General features: G+C 37.2%; 1 protein-coding gene across 10 annotated transcripts; it reads right to left on the reverse strand.

Moving 5' to 3' along the window:
• Positions 1–148: 148 nt before the first annotated feature.
• LOC586051 (DNA-binding protein RFX2) lies at positions 149–26,965 on the reverse strand. Of its 10 annotated transcripts, XM_030996170.1 has the most exons (15): positions 26,853–26,965; positions 14,626–14,743; positions 13,768–13,951; positions 12,802–12,964; positions 10,198–10,486; positions 9,700–9,905; positions 8,676–8,795; positions 7,313–7,553; positions 6,381–6,472; positions 5,763–5,914; positions 4,447–4,544; positions 3,334–3,483; positions 2,459–2,667; positions 1,441–1,589; positions 149–500 (listed from the first exon to the last, which is right to left on the reverse strand). In XM_030996170.1, the coding sequence occupies exons 3-15, from the start codon at positions 13,943–13,945 to the stop codon at positions 337–339; spliced, it is 2,211 nt and encodes a 736-aa protein (XP_030852030.1). In that variant the 5' UTR covers positions 13,946–13,951; positions 14,626–14,743; positions 26,853–26,965; the 3' UTR covers positions 149–336. The 10 variants fall into 10 exon arrangements, with proteins under 10 accessions (XP_030852030.1, XP_030852031.1, XP_030852029.1 ...); XM_030996171.1 differs by lacking the exon at positions 14,626–14,743 and having other exon boundaries at positions 12,802–12,961; positions 26,853–26,964; XM_030996169.1 differs by lacking the exon at positions 14,626–14,743 and having other exon boundaries at positions 26,853–26,964.
• Positions 26,966–27,727: the final 762 nt, after the last annotated feature.

Consider the following 27,727-nt stretch of genomic DNA (forward strand, 5'->3'; position numbering starts at 1 on the left):
TCGGGTGGTAATCCCCGAAAGCCGACTAACTTTAGTTCATGGTTTAATCCACCGACTAAGTATGAAATGCCAAGTGTCCATATGAATATATTTTTGAATAATTTGATATGTCCCTAAATTACCATGATAACATAATTATATCATAGTTCTATTGTTGTTTATTAATTATGTTATTACATTTAATTTTAATTTAGTGACAGATTAAACTATTCAAAAATATATTCATGTGGACACTTGGCATTCGATACTTAGTCGGTGGATTAAACCATGGACTAAAGTTAGTCTCTTTTCGAGAATACCACCCACAGAGTTTATTAGAATTTGTACATCTCCCTTTCATTTCGTGCTGCCGTTGCTGCCTGTAGCGAGCGTGATGGAGGAATTGACGGTTGCGGTAGTAGGCGTCGATGATGGGCTCTTCTTGATATCGATCCCATCGCCGTTCTCTGTGATGCTATCCGCACTCATCGATATCCTCTCCCCCCTGCTGTCGACTTTATCTACAATTAAAAAGATATAGAAAGAATAAAACAATTAAATTAAAACTGCAATCAAACTGAAAATTTGTTATAACTTCACTCTGACTAATCATACATAAAGAAAATACATTAAAGATCGTCAAAATTAAACCCAAGTCTTATTCATGGAAAACTGATCTTGTAAAACAAACAACCTGAGCAATGCATATTTCCTTGTGCTGGGAAACATTCAGATTTTAACAATTTCTGCCATAAATAATGAAAAGTTGTATACTCTTTTGAAGGGACATCGTATGTACTATTCCCTGAGACCATACAATAGAATACTATTTTATACCAAACCAATACTTGTGGAAAAACTTTTGATCAAATATAATATGTAGCATGCAGTACAACAATAATTTTTGTTCAGATTATTGCTTTCAGCTTTTCCTACAGGGAAGTGACATATCCATTGAGGTGATCTTAATAATTTCATCCAGAACTGTCTTTTTAGCTGGCATCATAAAACACCAGTGCTTCTGATTAGATGGTAATCATGATTAAAGGTATAGACCAGTTCTGGAAACGCCCCCCTCTCAAAAATGGAATGGAAGCTCTTATTACCAATCATGTGAAAGAATATGTTTTGACTAATACATGATGATAACAATTTTGCCGGGAAACTGCCTACTAATTGATATATTTGGTAAATTAGTTTATCTATTGGGACCAAATAGATAACATGCATGTGTCGCGTACGTGTGCGAAGTCCCATATACATCTTTCTGTGTACAGTGCTTGTAACTTTACCAAGACTGGGCCAAATTTCTTATCATTTTGATGATTCCAGAACCTTGCAATACACACCAATACTTATATGCTAGATGATCAACCTTTTCTGATCGATTCCACGTTTCTTTCACAATGCAATTGCATGACCAGAACTGGTCTTTATCTTTAAGCACATGCAGCTGCTTACCCATGACAGCAATGGGCGTCTCTCCCGTTGCTGAGGCCACTTTGTGCTCGATCAGATAGAACATGTACTCGTCATACAGCAGACGGATCAGATGGAAGGACCCAAAGCTAGCTGCACTCCGCAATGTCAGGTCACGGATCACCATTGAGCTGCAAGGAAGGACAAAAAACATGCAGAGACTTACATAAGCATATAAGATTCTAACTGGAGGAAGAATAAGTATACGCAACAGGCTATTATAAAGTCCAGCTAGATGCCTTGTACTTTCGCTAGTCTTTATGTGTGTTTTTTTTTTCCTCATAATTCTGTAAATTCACTGTGGTATTATTACCAAAGGAAGTATGTTGTACACTAAACATTTTCAAGGCTAAACTTTATCATCTAGGATGATTTATGTTACACTGTAAACCCCAAATATTTCAAGAATATCCCCTAAAACAATGTCTCTGATAACTTTACGCTAAATCGGCAGGGCTTAAATTAATCCAAGGCCACCAAGGCCATGGCCCTGGATGCCCTGTTGATTGGCCTCAATGCCCCTCTCATTGGCCTTGGAGATTTTGTGTGCCCTTTCCAATTCTTCCTATTTGTGCTGTAATATAGGAATGTGCCCTACAGAAAAGTGGCCTTGCCCTAAAAATATTGAAATTTAAGGCCTGAATCGGTATCATTCATCAAGTTGAAAGAGTATCTACTTTTCTTTGTCCATCCTGCATCGGCTTTGCAGTATCAGTAATTATAAAATAAAATGTAAATGCAGATAAGTGAAAAGCAGCCAAGAATTTTTCTCTCTGAAAACTAACAGCATATTTGAATCATTCCCTAATTTATTCTTTATGCTTCAACTCTGTGGAGGCCTGGGGCCCGTGTCTCGAAACCGCCATGGGTATCACTTCTTGGACAACCCATTGAAACGTTTATTATAAGATTAACATGCGTATCTATGGGATGTCTACGAACTTGAGACTTAAGATGGTTTCGAGAAACGGGCCCTTTGCAATCTTCTGTTTCTCCTTACCTGTAGAAAGACCACTTGAGAAGAAACTGTCGAGCTGCCTTGGCAAAGTACGGCGAGCCTTCGTGGGGTTCCAGTATCTGGGTGACCACACCCTTGAGCCATGCCGCCCACTGCTCCAGGGAGTTCTGCTGCTGTAGCGTCCTCTTGAAGTCCTGCTCCAGCTGCTGGACCACGGCATCGTCGCACTGGCATACCCATGATGCTTGCTCCTGTCAAAACAGTAATAACGATAGTGTAATCATCTGGATTGCACAGTATCTATATGTACCATACTATGAGCTTGTGCCGTTTCATGTCAGCCCTGGGGGGTGTTTAACAAAGACTTATGGGGCATTGCAAGAAAGTTGAGATTGATTGCAAGTTGCAACTGATATTGCAATCGATTGCAACTCCACTTTCTTGCAACGCCCCACTAGTCTCCTAAATTTCCTAGGATTTTGTTAGGATTAGAGTTTTAACAATAAAATTAAGTTAACTAAATCTAGTTTTTATTCTCCCCCCCCCCCCTCCCCTCCCCTCCCTCTCTCTTTTACTAATGGGGCTTGCAAGAAAGTTGAGTTGCGATCAATCGCAAGCTTGCAGTTAATCGCAAGACTTACGCTTGATTTGGGGGATTTGCAATAGATGGCAACTTTCTTGCAACGCCCCATAGCAGGCCTTTCATGCCACTAGTTCTCCAACCATTTCTGGCATTGGTTTCTCAAGGGACGTACAAAACGTGGTGACAAATCTACAAATTTAACATTTTTTGAGTTTGTTTAAAAGTTTTGTTTTCCCCAGGAACGATGTAGACCCTTTTTTTACTTTTCTTTATTCACAATGAATAAACTTGATACAAATAAACTTGATATATTCACTTGGTTTGTTCTCCTTACCTGAACATTTGCAAAGTCTACCCTGTTGAGATCACTGAGCATCTGATTGATCTGTGACGTGTTCTGCAGGACAGCCCTTGCAGCCTGGGCCAGATGGTTGAGGGAGGTATACCGACGGAGGGTCTGGGCAAAGGCCGTCACAGCTCCAACCTATCAGGAGGCGATGATAATCAAAAATTCCATGAGTTACCGGTAGTATCAATTATACATTGTCAAGGATTCAATTGTACTTAAAGTAGGCACCCAAAGAAAATTAATGACAACTGATAATTATGGACAAACATATATATATATGGAGGGAAAGATTTTCTTTTGAAAAAAACAAATAATTTGCTGAAAAATCATATAGATATCATGAAAAGGCATAAACTGTAATTTTATGGCTAGCTGTGTCTCGCATGTGGCATCACAAAACGCTTTACAGAAGACCGCTGAAGGCAGAAAACCTGGATCTCAAAATTAACATCTTTAAGAGATGATTACTGCTGGCCCAAAACATACTTTGAAAAGGGAATTTTTAATTTTTTATCATTAAGGCTTCCCCTTCCCAATGGTATGAATCTTGCATCAATTCGAAACACTTTTGATTCTTCGGGTGACTACTTTAACATACTTGGTTTCAAGTTGTTGGTCTATCCTATACCAAACACTCCCTTTCTCATATAATAGGCAGGCAACCAAGTCTTCCACTTTCACCCGGTTTTTAAGTCATACAGTACTGTGGGACCTCGTGCATTTCACTATTAAACCCTGCATGGCCACATAACGATTATGCATTTCTCAATACTTGACCTGAGATATGTTGACAAAGAAATGTGAACTCGACAACAAAACTAACAATTAGTACATAGTCATAAGATTGTTGTTCTTTTTTTAAACTGAATGTCATCAAGACTGAATTTTAAGAACTTCATCCAGTCTACAGCATTTGCATAGTGTGAAAGAAATAATAAAAAGGGCATTATAGAATCAATTCAATTAAATTCAATTTATTTTAACCATGAAAATACATATACAATAATTCATGGAAATATAAAAACATAGGGTTAGGAGCTCCTAAAGGGGCACCAACCATGACATATATATCGAGAAATTAGAGAATGGTGTTGTTACCTTTAGACTAAGCATCTCTGCGGGACAGTTGCTCATGCTATTCCTTAGCCAGCTCTCTAAGCTCTTGGCAAAATTTCTGATAGCTTGAGTCAAGGCACCTTTAAAAAAAACAATAGAACATCTGTTAAACCAAACAAAACCACTTCTAAACCAGCCTGAGGTGGCAATAAAGTGAAATAAACACATGTAATCGCTTCAAGATGAATCAATTTGAAAGGCATTGTTTAACAATGTTTCCAGTTTTACAAATCTGAGATGCATGGCCCTATGTGTTATCAGTGTCTGTGATATGGTGTCATATTGAAGCCTTAAAATAATTGCACTTCAAAATGATCATGAGGAGCCTGAAAAAAGTAAAATTCTTTGAGTGACCGGTTTTACCATACTTATTTTCCCCAATAGACTATAGTGTTATAAAGGCTGTTGGGGGAAACAGTTTTTGAAATTTCTAATTTCAATCATAGATATCTTGATAATCAGACAGGTGATTGGCTTGTAAAAGTCATGGGATCCATGTATGATCTAAAAGTTTATAATTATGATTGCAGCATGAGCTTCATCCAGGATTTTTTTTTTTAATCTGAGGCAAAGTTACCTAACCCTTTTAAACCAAACAAAACCACTTCTAAACCAGTCTGAGGTGGCAATAAAATGAAATAAACACATGTAATCGCTTCAAGATGTATCAATTTTAACTGACAACAATAAGGGCTGAGAACTGCAAAAAGGAAGTATTTGGTGGGAAGCATTCTTTTGCTTCATTTGCTTTCATACATGTATGAAAATGAAAGAACTTCCAATTTGAAACATGTGTTTGGTTAGCCTCAAGAAAATCCAGATTTCTCAAAAGTACTTGCACTTGTACAAATTTGCAGGACTTTCTTTTTCTCTTTCTTTGCAAAAAAAACTCTTTTCACTTTTCTTTAATGCAAACTGTTAAAGTTTTTTTTAAATACTCAGAAAGAAAACAACCTGTAAGTCATATACTCAGACCTGCCAACCTCTGGAGTTCAAAAACTCTATTCTTTAATCCCAAAAGTTGTACTTTAATGACAAAAGTTGTATTTAAAAAAAAAAAACATCGATCAATGCCTCTTACAGTTCCTACATGCAGGAAGAATTTTTTGTATGGATCATTGGTTGAATATGCACGATTTCGTCATGACTGGTGTGTTCGATGAACCAATGAACATCCCCAAATTGCTGAACAGAATGTGCATTTAGCCATTACACAAAATACGATTAAATTGAACTGGTTGGCAGCTCTGCATACTGATAGCAACCATCTGAGCTAGTCTCTGTTTCATGATACTTACTGGGGATGGGTCTAAGGACATCTGGAATTAACACCTCAACAAGCCCTTGGTAAAGGATGTGATCATAGTGTTTGATGTAGGTCTGGATAGGGACCAGTTTACACAGGGCAAAGAGTTTATCCTTATCTAGCTGCTTTTCTTGCTCTTCGTCTCTGCAATAAAGAATGTACAGAAAAATAAATGGATGAATAAATAAACATTTCTTAGCAGAATTATCAAAATACGCATTGGAATAGAATGAAAATGCACATATATATATACTTTAGGCCACTTTGAAAATAAATTTGAGTTCCGAACAAGGCGACTCTTTGGGCAAGTGTGTAATTCTATTTTGGTAAGTCCATAGAGGAGACAACAATTGTGTTGAATTAAAATTCAGAGAAGTCAAAACATCGTTTCATCCTAGAAAGATCAATGTTCTATACACTGATTTTAAACATATTAATTAGGAATTACCTATGAAACAGTTTCACCCCTCCACTTCATCTGCCATCATATGACACTTTCCTTTTCGTACACTAATCCTATTATAACTATAATACCATGTGACAAATGTAACAGACTTTGCATTCAATGTTATTCCACCCTTATTTCAACATCATTTCAAATGATACTCACAATGGTACATCTGGGGGCGGACATCTCCAGAATGTTTGCCATAGCTGCTCGATAAGAGGAAACTGTAGGTTGACTACTACATCAAGTATCGACTGAAATAGAAACAAAAGTTTATACCGATTAGAAGTGCATTTCAAACAACTCCCTGTACAATATATTAAATATTCTTTAAGCGGGTGCAGACTTTTGGCAACTGAAAGAAGAAATTAAATTCTTCACTACACTTACATTAATAAAGATTTTTAGGACACATCACAATAAATACCTACAGGGGGGTGTTTCACAAAACTTGTCATCAGTGACAAAGGACAGTTTTTGTTGTAAGCTACTAAAATCCTTGCTTCTGATTGGTTATCAACAGATTTTTCACTGATTTATTTACATTTGTCATTGAAAAAAAGGCTTTGTGAAACAGGCCCTAGGACCTTGGTGCTAGAGGGATAAACATGAAGGCTAAGATAAGATAAAAAGTGTTTTCAAAGCATGTCATTCAAACTGTTGAATTTCTTTTCAGGAGTTTGTTTTTTCAGTTGAAATTCAGGGGAAGTCTACAGTAAAATTCTAGAATGTTTGACCTGGAATGCTCCACCCTCCCATAAATTGAATTACATTATGCAAGACATACATACAGACCTGGGGAGTGTTTCACAAAGACTAAGATCAACTTTAAGTTAGACTTAACTATGGCAGGCAATTTATGCCACTGGTCTCTCAATTATGATCTTTAGATAATATTTTTTCCTTCAATAATGAACTATCAAAAAAGGTAAATTCTGTAGATTTGTGACGATTTGTACGCCCCTTGACAAACCAATGCCAGGAATGGTTTAATATAGGAAGTGGAATGAACGGCCTGCTACATTAAGTCCAACTTGCAGTCGATCTTAGTCTTTGTGAAACACTCCCCTGGAAGAACCGTTGACACTACTCACCTCACAATGTTCACGATATAAAGACTGAAAGACTTCAACATCCTCTGAATCCAATCCCTCGGGCAAGAGGTCCGTTTCCACAATGAGTTCCTTGAACTCTGGCAGGACCTGCGTGGAGTCGCCCAAGAACTGCTGGTGCTGCTGGGTTTGTGATGGGACGTGGTCCCCAGAGTTGCCCCCGGCCCCTCCGGCGTTGGGGCTGCCGTCCTCTGGTTTGCCACCCATGGGGGAAGGCTTGAACCTGGAGAGGAATATTCACTTAGTCATTAACACCACTGACATGATTTAAATCTTTCTCATATAACATAGAGAAGGAATCTTTTACATTATACCATTTTTTAATGGATGAAATACTGTTTTTACTAGTGTTATAAAGTGGCATATGCTTCAGCTCTAGCTTAAACAAGTCCATGGGTGGTATTCTCATAAGTTAAGCCCGGACTAAGTCCAGACTAAACAAGAATTTTAGTTCACACTTCTATGGAATGCTAGGTTTCATCTTCCTCCTTCAATATTCATGACAAAGATAATTGACAAAAAACTTCGTTGAAATTCAGTTCATACTCATATTATCTTTTTCTTCCCATTTCATTGCAAAATTAATTTTTTGGACACTTTTCATTGAAGGATTAAAATAATCTGTACAGGGTAAATTAGTTTGCAACAGGCACTCCATAAAAGTGTGAACTAACTAAGTACGCGCTAACTTAGTACGCGCTACCGGAATACCACCCCATGAAACTAGCATCAAGAGAGGGCTTACCTGAAGAAAAAAAAAGGGTTTGTTATTTTACGGGACATGTCAAGATCTACAACATTTTCACCTGTATGAATTAAACTTTTGGAATGATAATCAAAGAAGCTGGACAGTATTCAGCATTAACTATAGATTGCGGAACGGTCGGCCTATGACAATTTCTACATCTTTAGATGATAACAATCTTTTCAAGAAACTTAATTTTCCATTAATTGTTTTTTAACCTTCAGGACATTCATTGATAAGCGAACAAACTATGTACATCAACTTGCTAAATGTGTTAAAGGCGCATAGGGGTAGGCCCTCATGGGGAATTCTACATTGTTCGGGTGTTTACCCAATAAAAGGTGTTGTCAATCACCAGGATTTGCCTTCAGTTTCATGACCAACAGGCCTTATGCTTTGCTTTTGCGTCACCGAAAGACTCTCCGCGAGATTAGGTTTTTTTTTCTTGATTGGACTCCAGGTTTGTTGTGTGCAGAGACTGCAAAACTTGTACACCCATTAAAGGTATTTCCGCCAAGTCTAGAGTCAGCAGATTATGGCCTTCTGCACGTGGAAACTGACGACCCACTCCCTTTAACTGACAAAGTACATGTACATTACCTTTTCGCTGAGTTGATGGGCTGTTGTCTCATGGCTGTATGTCCACTGTCGTCTTGGAACTGATTTAATGATGATGTGCTCTTGATGCGGATACCATAGTAGTGGTACTTTGAATTTCCCCTTGATTTAGACAGAAAAAATAAATGGAATGGTAAAAAGTTTTAAACTACTGGTACACTATTAGAAACAAGGAAATACCTTGGTTCGGATGAAAAAGTGCAAAGAATAACAAATTACATTACAGTTACATTTATACAGAGGAAAATGTAAAAAGTTGATCATTTTATGCAAATGGAACTGGGCTCTATGCTGTTCTCTGTTTCTGTATGCACAAGTGCAATGCAACATCAGACAAGAAACCAGAGACAGGATACATGGGCTCAAGAATAAATGCTTTGACAACCCTTCATGCACATGTCTGCAAATCTCACACAAAGTGAGAAATTACTATACCAAGGGACGTTTCACAAAGATAAAGATCGACTTTAAGTTGGACTTAACTATGGCAGGCCGTTTATGCAGCTGTTTGCTCTCACCATTTACTGGCATTGGTCTCTCAAAGGACGTAATGTACAGATCATGGTCACAAATCTACAGAATTTACCATTCTTCAATAATTCCTTATCAAAATATATCTAAAGATCATTATGGTAAGAGCAACCAGCAGCATGAATGGCCTGCCATAGTTAAGTCCAACTTAAAGCCGATCTTAGACTTTGTGAAACGCCCCCCTGTACTTGACAAATATACAGGTAACATTTCGCCAAAAAAAGAAAGAATTCGCTGCTCCCTGAAATAAGACCATGAAGGCCATAAGAGCTTTTTGCAGGTAGTTTGACAAATCATATGCTGTACAACCTGCAATGGACATCAGGGGGGCGTTTCACAAAACTTGTCATCAAGTGACAAATGACAGCTTTTCGTTATAAGTTACTGAAATCCTTGCTTCTGATTGGATATCAGCAGATTTGTCATTGAAAAGAGGCTTTGTGAAACGGGTCCCAGGAACACGATGAAGACTCACCTTGTGCCTAACCTCCTTGTGCGGAGTCCCAAGAACACCGATCGAATCAGTTTACCAAACGACGCAGCGTTCACCGGGTCTAGCTTGTGTTCCTGACAGTGCCTCAGGTAGTGGTTGTACAGGGTGCTACGGGGTAGACTGACCCCTTCCGCCGTCTCGTAGTTATCCAGCAACCATTGAACCTGTTGAGCCAGTGAGGTAGGGACATAATGGTGAAAGAGAAAAAGAGAAAGAGTACTGTTCACTGCCCAGAGGCAAGCCACAAAGCTGGCTAGAACTATGCTACAGGAATTTTGCAAAAGAATTAAGATTTTAAACATCTTCAAACTCTAGCACACATGTGAACTTCATGAATGTCTATGTAACATGGGCTAAACTTGTCATGTCCCCACAGAAGGGCACATACATAAATTGTAGTCATTTGTTTTGGTTTAGTTCTGGAATGGCTAAAGAAAAAAATAGAAAACCTTGAAACATTTCTCAGAGATGTAAACTCACTGTAGCTGGAGATGCCCTTGTAGTGTGTGTAATGGGGTGACCATCACCATCTATGCTGTGCCCTTGCACCAGGTAGGTCCTTCCAGGCTGAGCGATGAGCTGGGAACCTCCTAGAACCGAGCCCCCGATGACCGACCCTCCGACCAGGGTCCCACCCATCACTCCCGTGACGGTGTTCTGCGACCCCAGCGTCTGGAGATTGGCGGACGAGACCCCACCCTGACCAAAGTAATTAACCGGGGTTGCCTGGTACATGGTGGCGGCTTCACTGTAAGGATAGGGGTTGGTCCTGTTTCGTCAGTTTGTTTTAGAGTTGGTTGGTAGCGATGGTAGTTGGAGTAGTATGAACACAGCACACCACACATGGTTATTTTATAAGAGAACAGCGCCCCCACGAGGTGATGAGATGACAGGACACAAGAGGATACAAGACAGCAAGGTGAGGAGGATGAAGCGATGGGGACGCAACGCAGCATGGGAGGAAGGTGGTGTAAATGGGTGGAGGAAAGACACACGGGATTAGTTATTTAGTAGTTTTGTTATGAATACCAATGACCTCTACACCTTGAACCTGGGCCTATATAGCGCCCTCTTGGTTATATACCACCATCACCAGGTAGGTTATGGGAGACACACCCATGCGATCTTAGATAACAGGGAGCATTCACCTGGGATACGTACATACACTAAGAACCTTCATCAAACTCTTTCAAGCAGTCATTCCTCAAAAAGGGAAGCTGGTCATATCATTCATATTGAACATCGAGTCTAAGGAACTTCATGCTCTTTGTAAGTAAATGATAATAATAACGCTATCCACAATAAAACGAAAAGGGTCAGGTTAAAAATTGTATATTCAGACCATTGCGTCTCACAGTCTCATGCATCATTTTTGCTCCTCTTTACATTTTCAAATGTTTTAAAAACAAAATATTAATAACAAAACTGTCTCACATGAATTAAAATGGTAATAATATAAAGGAGTCTCTAATTTGCAAACTCAATCAGGGGAAAAGACATGCTATGATATATAGACATGCTTCAAGTCTTTTTACCTCAATGCAAGCTCCTGTTGGCTTTATTTCCTTTCTTTCTTTCTCCATTCAATTATGCACCAAAATAATTGCCTATTATATGCTGTATGTCTGAATGGGCGATAACATTTAGACTCACTAAAATTCTTCCAACTATTGATGACCCTCATGCAGCCATTTATTCTGAAAACAGGTGCCCTAGCTATTTCAAACATGCCATAATTCATTTTTCCGTTCATCAAAGAATACAATACTCCCCCTCCCCCCCCCCCCCATTTTTTTTACAGCTACATGTAGATATCTACTCTTCAAAGATCATTCCTTGAAATAATTTCCATTGGAATTGAGGGTTTTGTTTAAATTAATAATTAGTATGGGTGAGTTTTATTAATGCAATTGTATTTGATTGACATGAAGACAAATAGAATATGATTTATTTATTGAAGAATGAAAACATAAATAACACAAAACACATGTACTCTACAAGTGCATGAATGTGCTTGACGATAATGTGGGTGGAATATTTTTTTCCGGTCAAAACTAGAGTCCAAGTTACTTACATGTAGATGCCAAAAATGTAGCTATTTATAAAATGCAGCATTTTAAAATGGAAACATTTAAAGAACATCCAAGTTTTGGGAAATTAAAAAGTTATTTGAAGACTTCCCAAGTTTGGGGAGCGATATATATGCTCATCTAATTTTAAAAATTTCCTTTGCTTGTGCAAAAAGTTGATATGAAAGTAATTTTCCTTAACATATAATAAATACAAATTTGGGATTGCTTTCCAAAATAGTAAAACATGCACGTGCACATTGACATGGATAACATTAATCATGCGAGTTAGTACGACAAAGAAAACAGACAATGGGTGCAAATGGACTTGAATAGCTCTAAATATAATATAAACATTGACACGTCCCGTAAAATAATGGCAAAAAATAAATAAATTACAAAATCATAAATTTCTAATAGGAGACAAAAGTTTTTCAGTCATTTAGAATTAGACAGACTTAACTGATCAACGTTTAGTTTTGGAACCAATACTAGTTAAAATGCGGGTACTTATGCACAATATGAATTTGAGGAGAAATATACATAATTATCTACTGCATACAGTCATATACTTTTTTTTAAGTTGGAAGACATGATTTGTTGCAATGTGAGAAGGGTGGAAATTGGTTATTTAGAAGACCCCTTGTAAAATGATCCATGTTTCTATATCCTTAATGGACACAGAGCACATGGATCTAAAAATTCACTTTATGAGCTCATTTCAAATTCAAGTGTGTGATGTGAGTTACGACAAACAAAAATTTGGTTCAAAAGAAAGAAAATTATAAGTGCACTGCATTGCAAGGCAAGAAAAATAAGAGCAGAATTGATAAGAGATGAAAATACAAAATAAAATGTAAGATTCACACATTCTAGCAATGCTCGAGTAAAAAGGGCAAACTGAAATCAGAGAGAAGAACTGAAGTTGAAGGAAAAAAAGTTATTAAAAAAAAAAAAAACTAGTGCAGACAAGATTCATCACACATCTATATTGGTTTGTTTTGAATGAGCTCACATAGCGCCGTTAGCATAGATGGAATTGGTGTGTCGGTGATCGGGCCCCTGTACGTACTGCAGTTGTCCTTGATAGACGGTGGGCTGCCGCGTCTGCTGGACACCGGACGGGGTCGTCTGCAGGGTCACCGTGGTGCCGGAGCTTGGCGTGTCCATCACTTCTGCTATAAGGAATACAGCGAGTGAGAGAGAGAGAGAGAGAGCGAGCAAGTAGTCAAGAGAGATGAGAGAGATACAAAAGACGGAGTGAATAGTGCATATCTTCTAGAGAGAACATATGAGAGAATGATCTAAGAAGAGTATAACTGCAATCTATTTTCTCTGGCTACCACTTTCTATATTAACGACTGCATATTCATAAAATTAGCCATAAAAACGGCATTTACATAAAAAAGTACATTTTAATTACTTGTTTACATTACCGTACTGATGAATTTCATGACTTAATTGACTTAATATTACTTGGAACACAGCCAAAACATAACACTAATTTTGTTGACGTTGAGCACAATGCAGTTTGATTCATATAATCAAGCACCTTTCCAATTTGGCTGATATGAGGGCAGTGTTACTACATCCAGCCTTTTGCCATGACAACCAGGGTGTTTAAATGCATGATCATACTTTCATGCAATAAAGGTGTATCACCCTGATGGATATATGGGTCTATAAACTTGATGTGAAATTTTAGAAGACTAAATTACACATTCAAATAAATGTTACATTTTCCCTCTTCTCTGCAATACATCTATTCTAAAGATGGAATCTACACCTACATGTACATCTCTGTACCTTGAACTAGATTAGGGCACTGATTCATAAATCCTGATACCAATAACAACTTACAGGAACTGTTAGAAGCTACTGAATTCATTGTAAATGATTGGCTGTGAGAAAATTTGATACAGAAATGCAACTGTAGTTATAAAAGGCTCATGAAACACTGAGGGCCTGGGTTTTTACTAACTTGCTAATTGCAGGAACTGTTGATTTGATTGGATGGTGTGCGAGGTGGGCTGGATGGAGTGGGCGGAGACTGGCTGTGTTGCGATGATGGTTGTCTGTGCAGGTTGGTGCTGTGCTTGCTGTGCTGTACCAGATACATGTACGGTCTGCATTTCATTCACAAAACTCTGTGTTGCCATAATCCACTGTGGAGAGAAGAGAGAAAACGTGTTAAACATCAAGCAATGTAATGGAGCAGAAACACTTAAGTGGTTACTGTGTATTAAACACTAAATGATCACTTTCTGCTAAATCAACTCACAATGATAATGGAACGTTGCCATGCCCACTTTGGGAGATGAAACATAAATGATCCCTGCATCACTTTCACGCATACATGTACATTTGTATGCTTTAATAGACAAACTTTTCTTTTCATTTTGACATATTCCTACATTTCTTGTGGTTCCTTGTACCCATGCAGAGTCTCCTGTAACTTTTCACTTTCACGTTGAACTACATGTACATGTACATGTATGCAACCGGTATCTATTAGTATAATTATGTAATCTGCGTCTATATCATGATGAAACTGATACTATAGACACATGCAGCTATCAACAATGGTTAGAAGTATACAATTCTAATTTCTAATCATTATAGCTTTCTAATTTAGATATGATCTACTGCATAAGCAGGATATACAATGTACAGTGTATATCACATTTTACTTAGCACGAGACATCACAAAGAAAATACACAGGAAGATAGTCCCAAATGAAGTAAATTAGAGCATTTGAAATTGAAGCAGTATGAGAATGGAGAAACAAGATGAGTCAACGCAACACATACATATAGATGACAGAGAGAGAAAACATACCTCGGTTAGTTGGACTCTGGCGATAGATGAAAAAAGAATGAGTAAATAGGATGTCTCAGAATGATATGACTGGCCTTGACTATGGGCGGGTTCATGAAGCTTGTGTGGCCATTATACACTTTGAAAGTTAAAAAAGAGGAACACAAAAAAGGAGAGAAAGAGAGAGAAGAACCAAGGGTCAATTACCACACTTAACAGAAAGAAGTGATATGCATTATTGTATCTACATGTACATATAGGAAAGTATCATAAATAGAAAGAACAGCTTCAGGGAGAAATGTGATAAGCTGTACACCAGGGGAACATGGATTAGAATGAGGTTAGATGCTATACATGTAGAAATAACATGCTGAGTAGCATAAATGAAGAATTATATTGAAGTGTATGAACAGCCCATGAGCATGCACCAAAAAAGTTATATCAAAAACAGAATGTCAGTTAGAATATTAGTGAATGTGAATGTACATGAATTGTGAGTAGAAAGTACATTTTCTATGTGTACAGATAAAACTATTTTCATCAACTCTTTTCTATGACAAAAGCAGAGACCAGAAAGTCCTCTTAGTCTTGTACTGTACATTTACACTTACATTACTAGTTTAAAGTATTTTTACAAAGGCAATGTTTAAATCAAACAAAAAATATTGAACTTCCCATATTTCTCAGAAAGTATTTGTACATATAGGAAGTGGGGTGGAAAGTCCATCAAGAACCTGATACAAAAATTAACTGTTGCTCAGGAAGTACATCATGAATATAAATATAATAGAATAAACATATTTATACAGGGGAATTGGGAATCAGGTAACCTCTTTTTCATTTTGAGGATGTTTAGAAAATGCTAGCAATAAATCACATGAGTGCTCTTTGGAAGTTGACACTGTGTAGAATATTATCACAGATGGATTCTTTTTAAGTGCTTTAATTGTTAATAATATATACTCCCAAGGTGTCTCCTTTTCAAACTTCAAAAAGTTTAAAAGAAAGAATTTCTTTTCTTTTCTTTTCTTTTCTTTTCAAAAAAGACCACATTCAATGATTTAATCAACATTGGATATGATTTATTCACGACCCTTTCCTGGGGTTTCAAGATGTTGGTCTTTGTCCTTCACACTTGATGCTTATTAGATGTACAAACCGATTTCCCCCCTCATTGTCTCAACATAAAATTACATTGTTGACTACATGTACTTTAAAGACTCATAGAGTACCGAAGCTGTGAGGTCATAAAAATCTATTTTTAGAATTTCTCAATTTTTCCTTCATATTCCGAAAGAACATCAAAAATAATTTCCAAATGTCGAAAACCAAGTGAATATGTTAGGCATTGGCTGAGATATGACCATCTGAATAAATATACTCCCCATAGGAACTCAGTGTTATACATGTATGCTCTGGCTCCTAATGGTTAGGAGCCAGAGCATATAACACTGAGTTCCCATAGGACATATATTCATTCATATGGTCATATCTCAGCCAATACTAAACATATTCAAATGTTTTTCAACATTTGGACATTATTTTTGATGTTCTTTCGGAATATGAAGAAAAAATTGTGAAATTCTAAAAATAAATTTTTATGACGTCACACTTCACCACTCTATTAGCCTTTACAGCTGTAGGAAAGAGACAAAATTAAATCTCTACAAATTTGCGTAATAGCTGTATCGGTCCTCTAAAATAGAGCAAATTCATATAACTTGCAAAGAACTAAATTAGGTAGCTTATCATGCACTAAAGGAGCTTAAAATAGGACTTTAATTGAAACATCAAAGTGGGAAGGAAGCATGAAGGTCATCAAATAAGGATGTAAGGTGGCAATTACAGAACGGGTGCCAATATTACAATCAACATTTCTTTTTAATTATGGAAAGTTTGCAAGTAAGAATATTTAGAACACATTTAAACATTGGCAAATTTTTACAAACTAAAATATACATGTAATATAAAGTAGATTTGATGTTTGTGTTAGGTACAAATGCTACAAGCTCTCTAGGCTATGAATCAGCATTACATTATTCTGTTCACTTGAGATTTTTCAAACTTATAATACACACAAAATCAAATTCCACTTTAGGACAATTTTTAAGATTTCCAGGATGATATCACTCTTTAAATAATCCCTATATTTTATACATTTTTTCATTGAATATTGTTTCAATTTTAAAAGTACTTTTAAAATGATTGTATGGGATACCCAACTCCATTAAACAGTGGAAAAGTCCTAATGAAGTTAAATTTTAAGTTCTTTTCATTTTTTTTAATAAATAATGTTAAACGTTAAATCTATAAAGAAATTTACAGATTAAAGAAAAACCCATGTCCTCGGTCCTTCTTTGAAGTATGAACCCCTTTATTTCTCCAGAAATTAATCCCATATCATTTTTGTGGCCTGGGGGTAATCCCACTTTGTGTCTGTTTCTCAACTTGACTCACTGACCCATCCTGACAACGCCATCCATTACTCATCAAGTCGCTACACACTATAATTGGATATTTTGCTTACCGACATCCTACGTGTACATGCAGCAAGCAATACTGTACATGTACCCTACAGCCATTTCTTTTTTCAGGGGTGGGGTGAGAGGGGGAGGGGTGGGGGAGGGGGAGGGGAAGAGGGATTGAGTGAGGGGGTACCTGATGATGATGATTTTACATGCTTTTCTGTATCACATCACATGTCCAAATCTCTGGAGCATAAAAGAGGAAGGGTTCGATTATAGCGAAGAGGTCGCTTGAACTTTTAAAGCATGTTAGCAATAGCCATCTATATATAGGCCTACATGTAAAACTATTTAGAGTTAACATGCTCAAGGTGGGTACACAGAATTTCTGATATAATACATATTTGATAGGTACATGAAATAATAAATGCGTGCTGCCTTATACCGAAGAGTCTCAAAAAGTGAAGTGCATAATCTCATTACTTGTGGGTTAGTTATGTACATGAATTAAGACCTACAGGTTGCATAATTGCATTATCATTTTTTGTTGCTTTCTATCATTAATTTTTGGGGGGGAGGTGGGGGGTCGCAAATGAGGTAGACATTAGTTTGTACATGTATACAGGATATATTTAGTCAATGCACACAATGAATAAGTGTTTTATTATGTTAGGAAATGCCCGAGAAATGCACGACAACATGGATGAAACATTCAACCTGAATGTGCACACATGTATGTACAAAGTTAATATTTAGTCTATCGATCCTAGCTACCCCATGCTAGATTCCCACGTTAAACATGGGCCATGGATGGATTAACTAAACACGTTGAGCTATGACTTCCCTCATTTCCCTAATTCTAAGAAATGCGCTGGTACATGTACTGCATGAAGTTAAATGTCAATGTAAGTAAACGACTTCCTACAATGACGACACATGCATATTTTAAGATCACAAGTTCAGTTCAACAAAGAGCTAACAATGGGTGTGTACACTATGCAAAATGAAAGTTTAATCATTTCTTTTAAAGTACAGTATGCCATGCAGGCTTACATCTCGTAATATGACTTAAATTTGTGCACGGAATGAAGAGGCAAAAATATCATTGAAAATGTACAGGTATACAATGTAGAAAGAAAAGAAGAATGCAAGGGTTGAGGGAAAAAAATAAGAAATTCACGGACAATGTCAGAATGTCATGCCATGATCAGCATCGGCTTTCCAGGCGTAATGTGATTTAGCCTACATTTTTTATGAAGTTAATGGTTGAAACCTCCCAAGCAATAAAATCCGTGAATATCGTTATATGGGCACTATTGCCCCGAATATTTCATACACTAAATATTCATTACATTTGCGTACTATAGGCCTAAACATTGCCACTGGCGAAATGGGGACAGATCACAGGTGGCGTTTTTGTGGAATTTCAAAATGATGCAAATTAAGCCTGCTAGATCAATAATTTTCTTTTGTACCGGTACTTACATGTACAGTAACAGTTTCAATATGGTATTACAAAATTCACATTTTAAAATACTATTTGTTTGTACTTTTAAATATGTTGTATTCTCCAACTTCAATGATTTACAAAACTTCACTCCCCCCCCCCCCCTGTTCCACCCCCACCAAAAAAAATATGTTTCTGTATTCTCTAAATAGGATATAATACAATATAGTTGAAACCTTCCAACACTTTGTACTCTGCATATATTTATATCTAAATGTATTGGAATGTCTTATTTGGACTTTTCATAGTTGTTTTTCAATAGGTATGTCAAGTACAACTTCACCGACATCCCATTGATACTCGTGTTATACTTAAATCTTCTGACGGTTTCATGAAATGATCACCAGATTAAGTCCCCCTGGTCTACCATCATGTTTAACAAAAATGAAAATTAGATCTCAGACTAATTTCCTATGTTATAATATACCCAATATTGAGCACAATTAGCCTAAAACTAGGGCAGGTTTAAATTTTAGTAGAATGTGTGCCATTGTGTTTTGGGCAATGGTGTTGACTGCATGTGGACAGGTAGGCTACAATATATTGCACAACACATTTACAGTGCAGGCAAGTTATTGAACAGCTTTCACTTCTCCATTACGTGCATGTGACAACATACAGTATCTGTATACCTACACGTACATTACTAGATTTAGAATATAAATGAAGGGTGTACATGTATTTCATCATTGTCATTATTTAATATGTGTAAAATCTACGACTTCACAACAAACTAAGGGATCGGGTAATTCTAATTACAGTGCATGTGCGTGTATAGATGTCAAGTGCATGGCTCTGTGGAATCACCATACAATACTGTCTGGATGTGCACGCATAGATCACCCAGCCCTGTTTTTGCCATTGGTATGCTCATTGAACTGTACAGAACAAACATCTGGTTTTCTTTGCACAGGAGAGAGGGGAGAGATCGTGAGCTGGTATAGAAGCAACACAAACCCTTTCAATCAATGCATATGAATAATTCATTAATAAGCTTGATACCCTGAATACATGTACATATTCCTTGTAGGTTGGTCGGTCGGCTGCTGGCTTCTCACTCATGACCCCAGATTATATAATTAATATTGAGTTAATGAGAATTCGTTATGTGAGGGTACCTTGACAACAGACACCAGCCTCAGATACAAAGTGCTGGCTTTCAGTACTTGTATCAAGAATGAAAATACTTTTTTTAACTAGTGAAGATGTATATACATGTGTAGTATATGTTCTAATCAAGATGTCATTGATGCTGTTGTGTCAGTTAAGAAACTAATTTAAAGAAGATACATGTACTCAGTCTGAAAAATCTTTTAATGAAACAATTTCAAATTATCTCAATATTTATTTTAAATCATCTATAAGATTTTTTTAATGAAAAAGATGATTATGAATACTTTGATAATATCTATTATTAGAGTATTACATCATGACCAAGTTGACAACTGGAGATAACAAAAAATTTCCTTCCTCTAGTCAAAATTTCCACTGATCTGTTTTTCTCATTGTTCTGCCTCCACAAGATCAACTTCAGGCCTTAAATTAATCGACGGCCATCGACGGCCAGGCCGTCGATGCCCCTATGACTGGCCGCGGTGCCCTCCCAAAAAAAGATATATTCACGGCCAAAAAGGCCGTGCCCTTTTTTTCAAACTGGCCGACGTGCCTTTTTTTCCAACTGGACGTGCCCTTTTTATTTTAAATTTGCGCACATAAAACCACCAATTGCGCCCATAATCATCTAAAACTAGACGGCAAGGCGCAAGTGTTTTCCGTGAAAATGCGCCCATAAATTATTAGAACAGTAAAAATACACGAATCACGAACAGTTTGCCGCACACGAGCTCTCTTCTAGCTTCATATTTAGTGCTTTAATAAGGCGCAAGTGCCGTGAAAATGCGCCCTTTGTTATTATATAGGCAATGCGCTAGCGCACGTACGTACGTACGTTCATATTATGCGATCGCATAATATGCATATGGTGCATGCTGTTGACGCACGCACGTACGTACAAATCGAAGGCCAGGATCAAGAAAACAAATCGTCAAATGGAGAAATAAACAAGCATTCAAATTAGAGATCTGTCGAGGTTTGTTTGTAGGCCTAGTTTATTATTTTATCTCAAATAGAATTTAGAATTATCTTATTAATAAGTTAAGAACACCTACGATGTTCTCGATCGTAGTTACTCTCATTTTGCCACCAGCCGACCTCGCTTCAAAAAGCTACCCCGCCAGCTTCCCAAGACGAACGTTTCGAGTCCCGGTAAAATTCCGAGGGTGCATCGGTTTCGCTGGCAAACTTCCAGCCCGACAGCTTCCCACCAAAAGTGGCGAGAGTGTGTGTGCGAGGAACGATTTTGGTTTCGTGAATGCACGTTACGCAACTGAGCTGAGCGTGTCACTTTCAGCTGTCGAATGTCTATAAGGACATTTTTACATCTTATTTCATTAGTTAGGCCTATGTAGACCTTTCTATACAACAGTTAAAAAGATAATTTCTTCAAATTTGCTCCTACTACCGAGAGAGTGGCGGAATTAGGTTTGTGTGTGAGGTGCGATTTTGATTTTGGAATACCCGGCCCGGCCCGGTAAACTTGCCAATTAAGTCCTTCTGACTTTCGATGTTTGTGAAATTGACAATCTATTTATTCATTTGCTCATCAATATTTTTAGTTACTTTAAAATACTGTTTAATGTGCAAGTTTGATGTTCTTAATCAATCTTTCCTGTTCATATTGTTAAGATTAAAAAGTTATTAAATTGATCGTTCGATCTAGTCACATTATGAAATTAACATTTGTAGACTCTCTTTGAACTTATGATTAGATAAGCGGCCTATCTGTTTTTGGAAAATTGCCCCTTGCTCTGGTAAATTCCCGTGGCAAAGGGCAACTTAAAAAAAAAATTGCCCCTTGCTCCTGGCTGCTAAATCTAAGGCTTGCGGGCCGCCGCCTTGTTTGCAGGCGCGTAGCCAGAGTTTGGTGTTTGGGGGGGCACATACATGTAATCGATCGAGGTAAAAAAAAAGGGTCTACAAAATTTCAACCGATCCTGGAAATTTTAGGGGGGGCACGTGCCCCCCGTGCCCCCCCCCCCCCCCCCCCCCCCCCCCCCCGTGGCTACGCGCCTGCTTGTTTGTATGTACCGTAGACCTCTATACATTCTGTGAAGAAGCTGGAGCTAAAAGTCATGGGAAATTGATCCTGCACAAGTTTCATAAAATACACATGACATCTAACAAAAATAGAATCAATTTTTTTGGCCTCATACTCGATGCCCTTTTTGTAAAATATTTTGGCCTCGATGCCCTTTTTGTAAAAATATTTTGGCCTTGGTGCCCTTAAAAATATGAGGTACTCGAGGCCAAACTGGCCTTGCCCTAAAAATGACGAAATTTAAGGCCTGCAACTTACTACATTGTACATGAGGTTACTTCCTCCTTTTCGCATGTAGCCCACATTCTTGCGTTTTCGAAGGCTTGCATTATACAATAACATTCATTATTTGGAACCATTCTGGTGAAATCCAAAATGTAATCCAGATAAAACACGCTTTTTTCCCCCATTTCTTCCAGTAAATGCACAACATCATCCAATGTACTCTGTAGTAAAAAGATTAATAATAATTTGTGAACATTTATGATGCGCCATGCTGTCAAAAACTGACACTCCCGGCTCAGTTGTGAGGAAATTGTATAATTGTAACTTGATGCCTTTATCTAGTCTTCTTACATGAAAATAATCTCTAAAACTACATGTGCCTCGATTACTTGATGCATATCTTTCATTAAAATCCGATAAAAAAAGAGGAGGATTCGCGGGGGAAAAATGGCATCTAACAACATTCCCCCCTTTCGAGTAAGAAAATTGGGAAAAATTAGGGAAAAAATAGGGGGAAATTAGGAAAATCAGGATAAAATAGAGAAGAAGAAAAAAATCTGGTTAAAAAAAATAAATAAAAATAAATAACAAAACAAAAAATGTTTTTAGAAAAAAATCAGATTTAAAAAAAAAAAAATTAAATCAGGAAGAAAAAAAAAATCAGGAAAAAATCAAAAAATCGGGAACCCGATTTAAATCGGGTTTTTATCAGGCCTGATTTTTTGAGAGGGGGGCGTTTTCAAAACTGGTCTATACCTTTATGCGCCTGGACTTGCAACTCCATCCTAAAATGTTCACATGTACATGTAGGCCTATTTAGATCAAATCAATTCAATTTGTGGAGACTTGTGTTCTAGTGGATACGTCACCGAACTGTGGATCACACGGATCACATTTGGAAGTGATATCAATGCAGGGCTTGTGGATAAAACGTACTCATATTAGACCTTTTTTTTTATTATTTCTAGCTATCTAGGTCTCCTCATTATTTTTTTTAATGAATTTATGCATCACAGAAATGTTGTGATGGAGACAAATATTATGTGTTAGTTGCATGTTTGACTGGATTCTAAAATTCTGATATCACCAATGAAAAGAGGAATATAAAATTACCTATAGAGGGAATTTTCTTTGGAATCAGGTGTGAAATTTTGAAAATATTGACATGAAATCGACAAATGTTGTGGTCATTTGCGTTTGTTACGAAAAATAACTAACTTACCGTATTTGCCAGCACAAAGGCCGCAGTATTTTTGGAAGAGAAAATATCAAAAAGTCAGGGTGCAGCCTTTGTGGCGAAAAAGAGTAAAAAAAAAAAAAACCCAAGTCAAAACCAGCACGAATTTGCACATATGGGACTACAAACGGTACAATAACTATACCACTATGGTACAGGACATTTCCACACATCTTACGGACAGTTTTATCTTGCATTGTGGACATGAAGAAGAAAATAACTTCCTAAAACAACATTTGCCGATATATCTTGATCTAAGTTTGTGCCAATGCATTGCAAAAGTAAAGGAAGGGACCGTTTAACGGAACTGCCGTGAAGCATCCATCCGAAGTCGCCATTTTGTTTTCCATTTCATGCAATTTCGCCTTACAACGTACATTGTGGTAGGGGTATATCGGACACCAAATCTGCCTGCAATCACTTTTTAGCTAAACTTCCGGTAAATTATAAAAATATTGATGAATTTGGTATCAGTTTGTAAAAAAAAAATGTTTTCCGAGAAAATTACGATTATTTTGTTTTGTCCGGTTTTTTTTTTTCCTACTTTGAAATGTCAAAGTTGGGGTGCAGCCTTATCGCCGGCAAATACGATACTGATAAGGGTCTGGAAATCTTCATTTTGAGAGCAGATATTCTCAAAATTGTAAGTGTTGCTGACAAATTGTATATCTTGCCTTGCAAATAATAAAATTCTACCTTATTTTTGATGGATCACATTTTCGTATAAATTAGCTGTAAACCCTTTTCTCGTTGTTTTTAAGACTTTTCTTTAGATGCAGCGCTAACGCACAATCGGACATGAAATCTTTAGATCATGATAACTCCGAAATCCTTCGACGATAGATTTTCTAGGTGCCGTCCATTTGTTAATGATTGAAATAAATAAATTTGTCAAGAATATGAGAAATCATAGATCGAATATCACATTTTGTAACATGTTCTTATATGTCCGCAAACTTTGGCCGCCCCTACAGTGTACATACAGGGACTGGGCAATTCTGATAAAACAAAACATGCATCAAACACAAAAAGTCCGTTTCTACTACTAGTCTATAGCGATACATTCATTTAAAAAAACTTAATAGGGTCGAGACTAAGTGTAAAATTTCTAATTTTAGTAGTATTAATCATAAGTCTTGAAATGCAACCTTTTACATCAAAAACATTGAACTGCGTGTTAAGTGAATGAGTGCACAGATAGAGTCTACATGAAAATGTCTGGGAAACTTTTTTTTTGCAAAGACAAAATAACACAGAAACCTCTTCTTGTGAATATATGACATGTGACATTGTTCTTGCTCAAATTATTTTTTCGGCACACTTACTCTCTAGAACGTAAACAATAAAATGAGATCAAGAGATGCGCAGACAGTCTAGTCTAGGGCTAGACCGAATTTTCCATCTCTTTCGTTCGTTAGCCTCTTATTGGGGTAGGGTCGGCTCTCTCTTTAGAGACCGAAACCGTCTATACACATTCCCTTGATAACGCCACAGCCATTTCAGGTCGTATTGTTATGCCCCCAAAATCCCCCAAAATGTCATTTTACCTCGTGTATATCCAATTGTAAATTAGGCCTAGGCTATAATACATCGGTTCCACTTACTAACTTGACTGAAATAATCCGTTTAATGGTCCCTTTTAAGGAAATTATGGGTAAAAATCGACATCCATGTTGAAAATCTTGCAAGCCGTGTTTAACTCTCGCTGCGCATGGAGTCATCTAAATCAATCTCATCCCTTCTAGTCTACGCCGAAGGCAAAATGATTATGAAGGAAAAAATGTGCGCCATCTACACGTTCGTAATGGCGTTATCACAGTTTTTCCTTCATTATCATTTTGCCTTTGGCGTATGAAGGGGTGACCAAAGTTCGCGGACATTTTAGAACATATTACAAAATGTTACATTCGATCTATGATTTCTCACATTCTACACAACTTTATTTATTTCAATTATTACCAAATGGACGGCAAAGTTTTTTTTACTACAGATTGGTTCAACTAGAAAAATTTACCGTCGAATGATTTCGGAGATATCGCGATCTAAAAATTCGATGTCCGATCGTTCGTGCGCGCTGCATCTAAAAAAAGTCATAAAAACAATGAGACCTAACTTCACGCACGTTGGTTTACAGTTGATTTATCAAAAAATGCGATTCATCAAAAATAAGGTAATATCATAATTTGCAAGGCAAAATATCGTACAATTAGTTAGTACCACTCTTTACTTACAATTTTGAGGATTTCTGATCTTAAAATGAAGATTTCCAGACCCTTATCGGTAAGTTGATAATTTTTCGGAACGGACGCAAATAACCGCAAAATTTGCCGATCTTTTGTCAATATTTTTACAATTTCGCACCCAATTCTAAAGAAAATTTCGTTTCTGGGTAATTTTATGACCTTCTTTTCATTGGTGATATCAGATTTTCGAAATCTTACCAATTTTTTGAGAAAGCGAACTTTGGTCACACCGCCATAGACTAGAAGGGATGAGATTGATTTAGACGACTCCATGCGCAGCGAGAGTTTAACACGGCTTGCAAGATTTTCAACATGAATGTCGATTTTTACCCATAATTTCCTTAAAAGGGACCATTAAACGGATTATTTCAGTCAAGTTAGAGTGGAACCGATGTATAGCCTAGGCCTAATTTACAATTGGATATAGGGTTCTACACGAGGTAAAATGACATTTTGGGGGATTTTGGGGGCATAACAATACGACCTGAAATGGCCGTGGCGTTATCAAGGGAATGTGTATTGACGGTTTCCGTCTCTAAAGAGAGAGCCGACCCTACCCCAATAAGAGGCTAACGAACGAAAGAGACAGAAAATTCGGTCTAGTCTAGGGCTCCCCATCATAAAACTAAAACTTAAAACATGTTTGTTAGATTTAAATTTAGTTGTTTTTAGTCGTTACCTCCAAAATTACTTTCAATTTAAAATGTTGAGTCTAATTTCCTTTCATTTAGCAATAATGATATTACTATCATTAGTAGTAATATACAATGCACATAACAGTTATGGAAGAAGTTATGGAAATAATTGACTAGACTATGATTCTATAAATGAAATTACATCATGATCATGTGCGTGAACTTTGGACACTGGCGAGTGGTAGAGTAAACTGTGCAGCAGTTAGCACTAGCAGCATGCATAGCGACTGCGGAAGTAATGCCGGGCACAACATTCAAGAGATTCGCTTGAGCGAGTGTGATGGCGTATTATTACCTAAAATTGAACATAAAAACGTGAAAATGAAGTGGCCGCTATATTTTCCTTCTAACGTATGATTTTTTATTAAATAGAATACGGGCAGCTGTTCAAGTAAATGAATTTGAGGAGTTTAACTCGGCACTCAAAACGTTAGCGTATGCTCAAACACGCCGTGTCGGCATTGGATTCATGCATTATCCACAATCACACGTCCAACTTCAGTTTCCTACACAACCCACAACCCTACTCCACGAACGCACTCGAAAAATTGCAAAATCGCCATTTTGGAACAACGATTCTTTGCTACAAAATATAGGAAATGAATATATTGGTAAATTCATTTGAAAATAATTTGGTTCTACGACTACTGAGGAACGGTTTTAACATCACATAAGGAACACACAACGTACGCCGCATAGCATAAAAAGGAAAAAATTACCTTGTCGTTGGCGGGTAACAGTCGCCAGGACTACGGTGACTATGGCGTTTATTCTCAAGGCAACTGTTGCTAAACCTCACCACTGTAAGATTTGACGTATCGTTCCGCGCTATTTATTAAATCGCATCATTAACCGCGCTTGCACCCAGAATTTGTAAAACTTTAGTCCATTTCAGACGTCTGTGAATATGAAATTCCAATTAAGTTTAAATAGTTATATTTTATACTCCCCAAAGGGAAAAGACGTAGTTTAAGCGGCACTACAGTGCGTTGCCATGTGGACGTAGATTAGAAGTGACGTGTCGACAGGAAACGGAAAATCGAGAGAGCGCCGAGCGCAAGCGAGCCACTCGGCCATCCTCCCGATGTCATTTTCATGCAGCCATCTTGTTCTCCCGTTGTCATAGCTACAAGTTAACAGACGCTCAATAATCGTTTTCACATAACTGGATCTTATGCGAATTTGGAGAAGAAAAAAATCTGGAAGATACTAGGGCATCGGTTTCAAACTGACATAAATGAATAGGAAAAAAATGTTTGGATCTTGAAACTGATTGCCAACTTTTAGAAATGGGGGCCCTAAATAGAATGTTGATTTTATGAAACTTCTGTTTTTACTTTGAGAATTTAAACTTGATTTTGGTAAAACTAGGGAAATTTAAGGCGGCAAAAAGAATTCGTGTCTAATTTAGAGTAAACCCTTGTGCATCAACCTTTTTTTATTATCTATAAGGGCTAGAAACGTGATTATTTCAGAAAAGATCACACGAAGTTGATTAATTCTTGATGAAGCATTGCCACTTAAGTCGACATGAAAAATATGGATTAAGCCACGCATCCAATCAATTGTTCCACTCAATAATACCTTAATTGGC

The sequence above is a fragment of the Strongylocentrotus purpuratus genome, unplaced genomic scaffold (assembly GCF_000002235.5).
Source record: "Strongylocentrotus purpuratus isolate Spur 01 unplaced genomic scaffold, Spur_5.0 spur5_scaffold_3, whole genome shotgun sequence".
Lineage (NCBI taxonomy): Eukaryota > Metazoa > Echinodermata > Echinoidea > Camarodonta > Strongylocentrotidae > Strongylocentrotus > Strongylocentrotus purpuratus.

What these genes read in the sequence shown, in the direction of transcription:
- LOC586051 (XM_030996170.1), bottom strand. Translation starts at nt 13,945, where the DNA reads ATGGCAACACAGAGTTTTGTGAATGAAATGCAGACCGTACATGTATCT. An exon ending in CCCATCAACTCAGCGAAAAG is followed by an intron (nt 7,554 to 8,675) that starts GTAATGTACATG and finishes ATTCCTCTCCAG; the next exon opens with GTTCAAGCCTTCCCCCATGG. An exon ending in CTCAAGTGGTCTTTCTACAG is followed by an intron (nt 1,590 to 2,458) that starts GTAAGGAGAAAC and finishes CCTTCCTTGCAG; the next exon opens with CTCAATGGTGATCCGTGACC.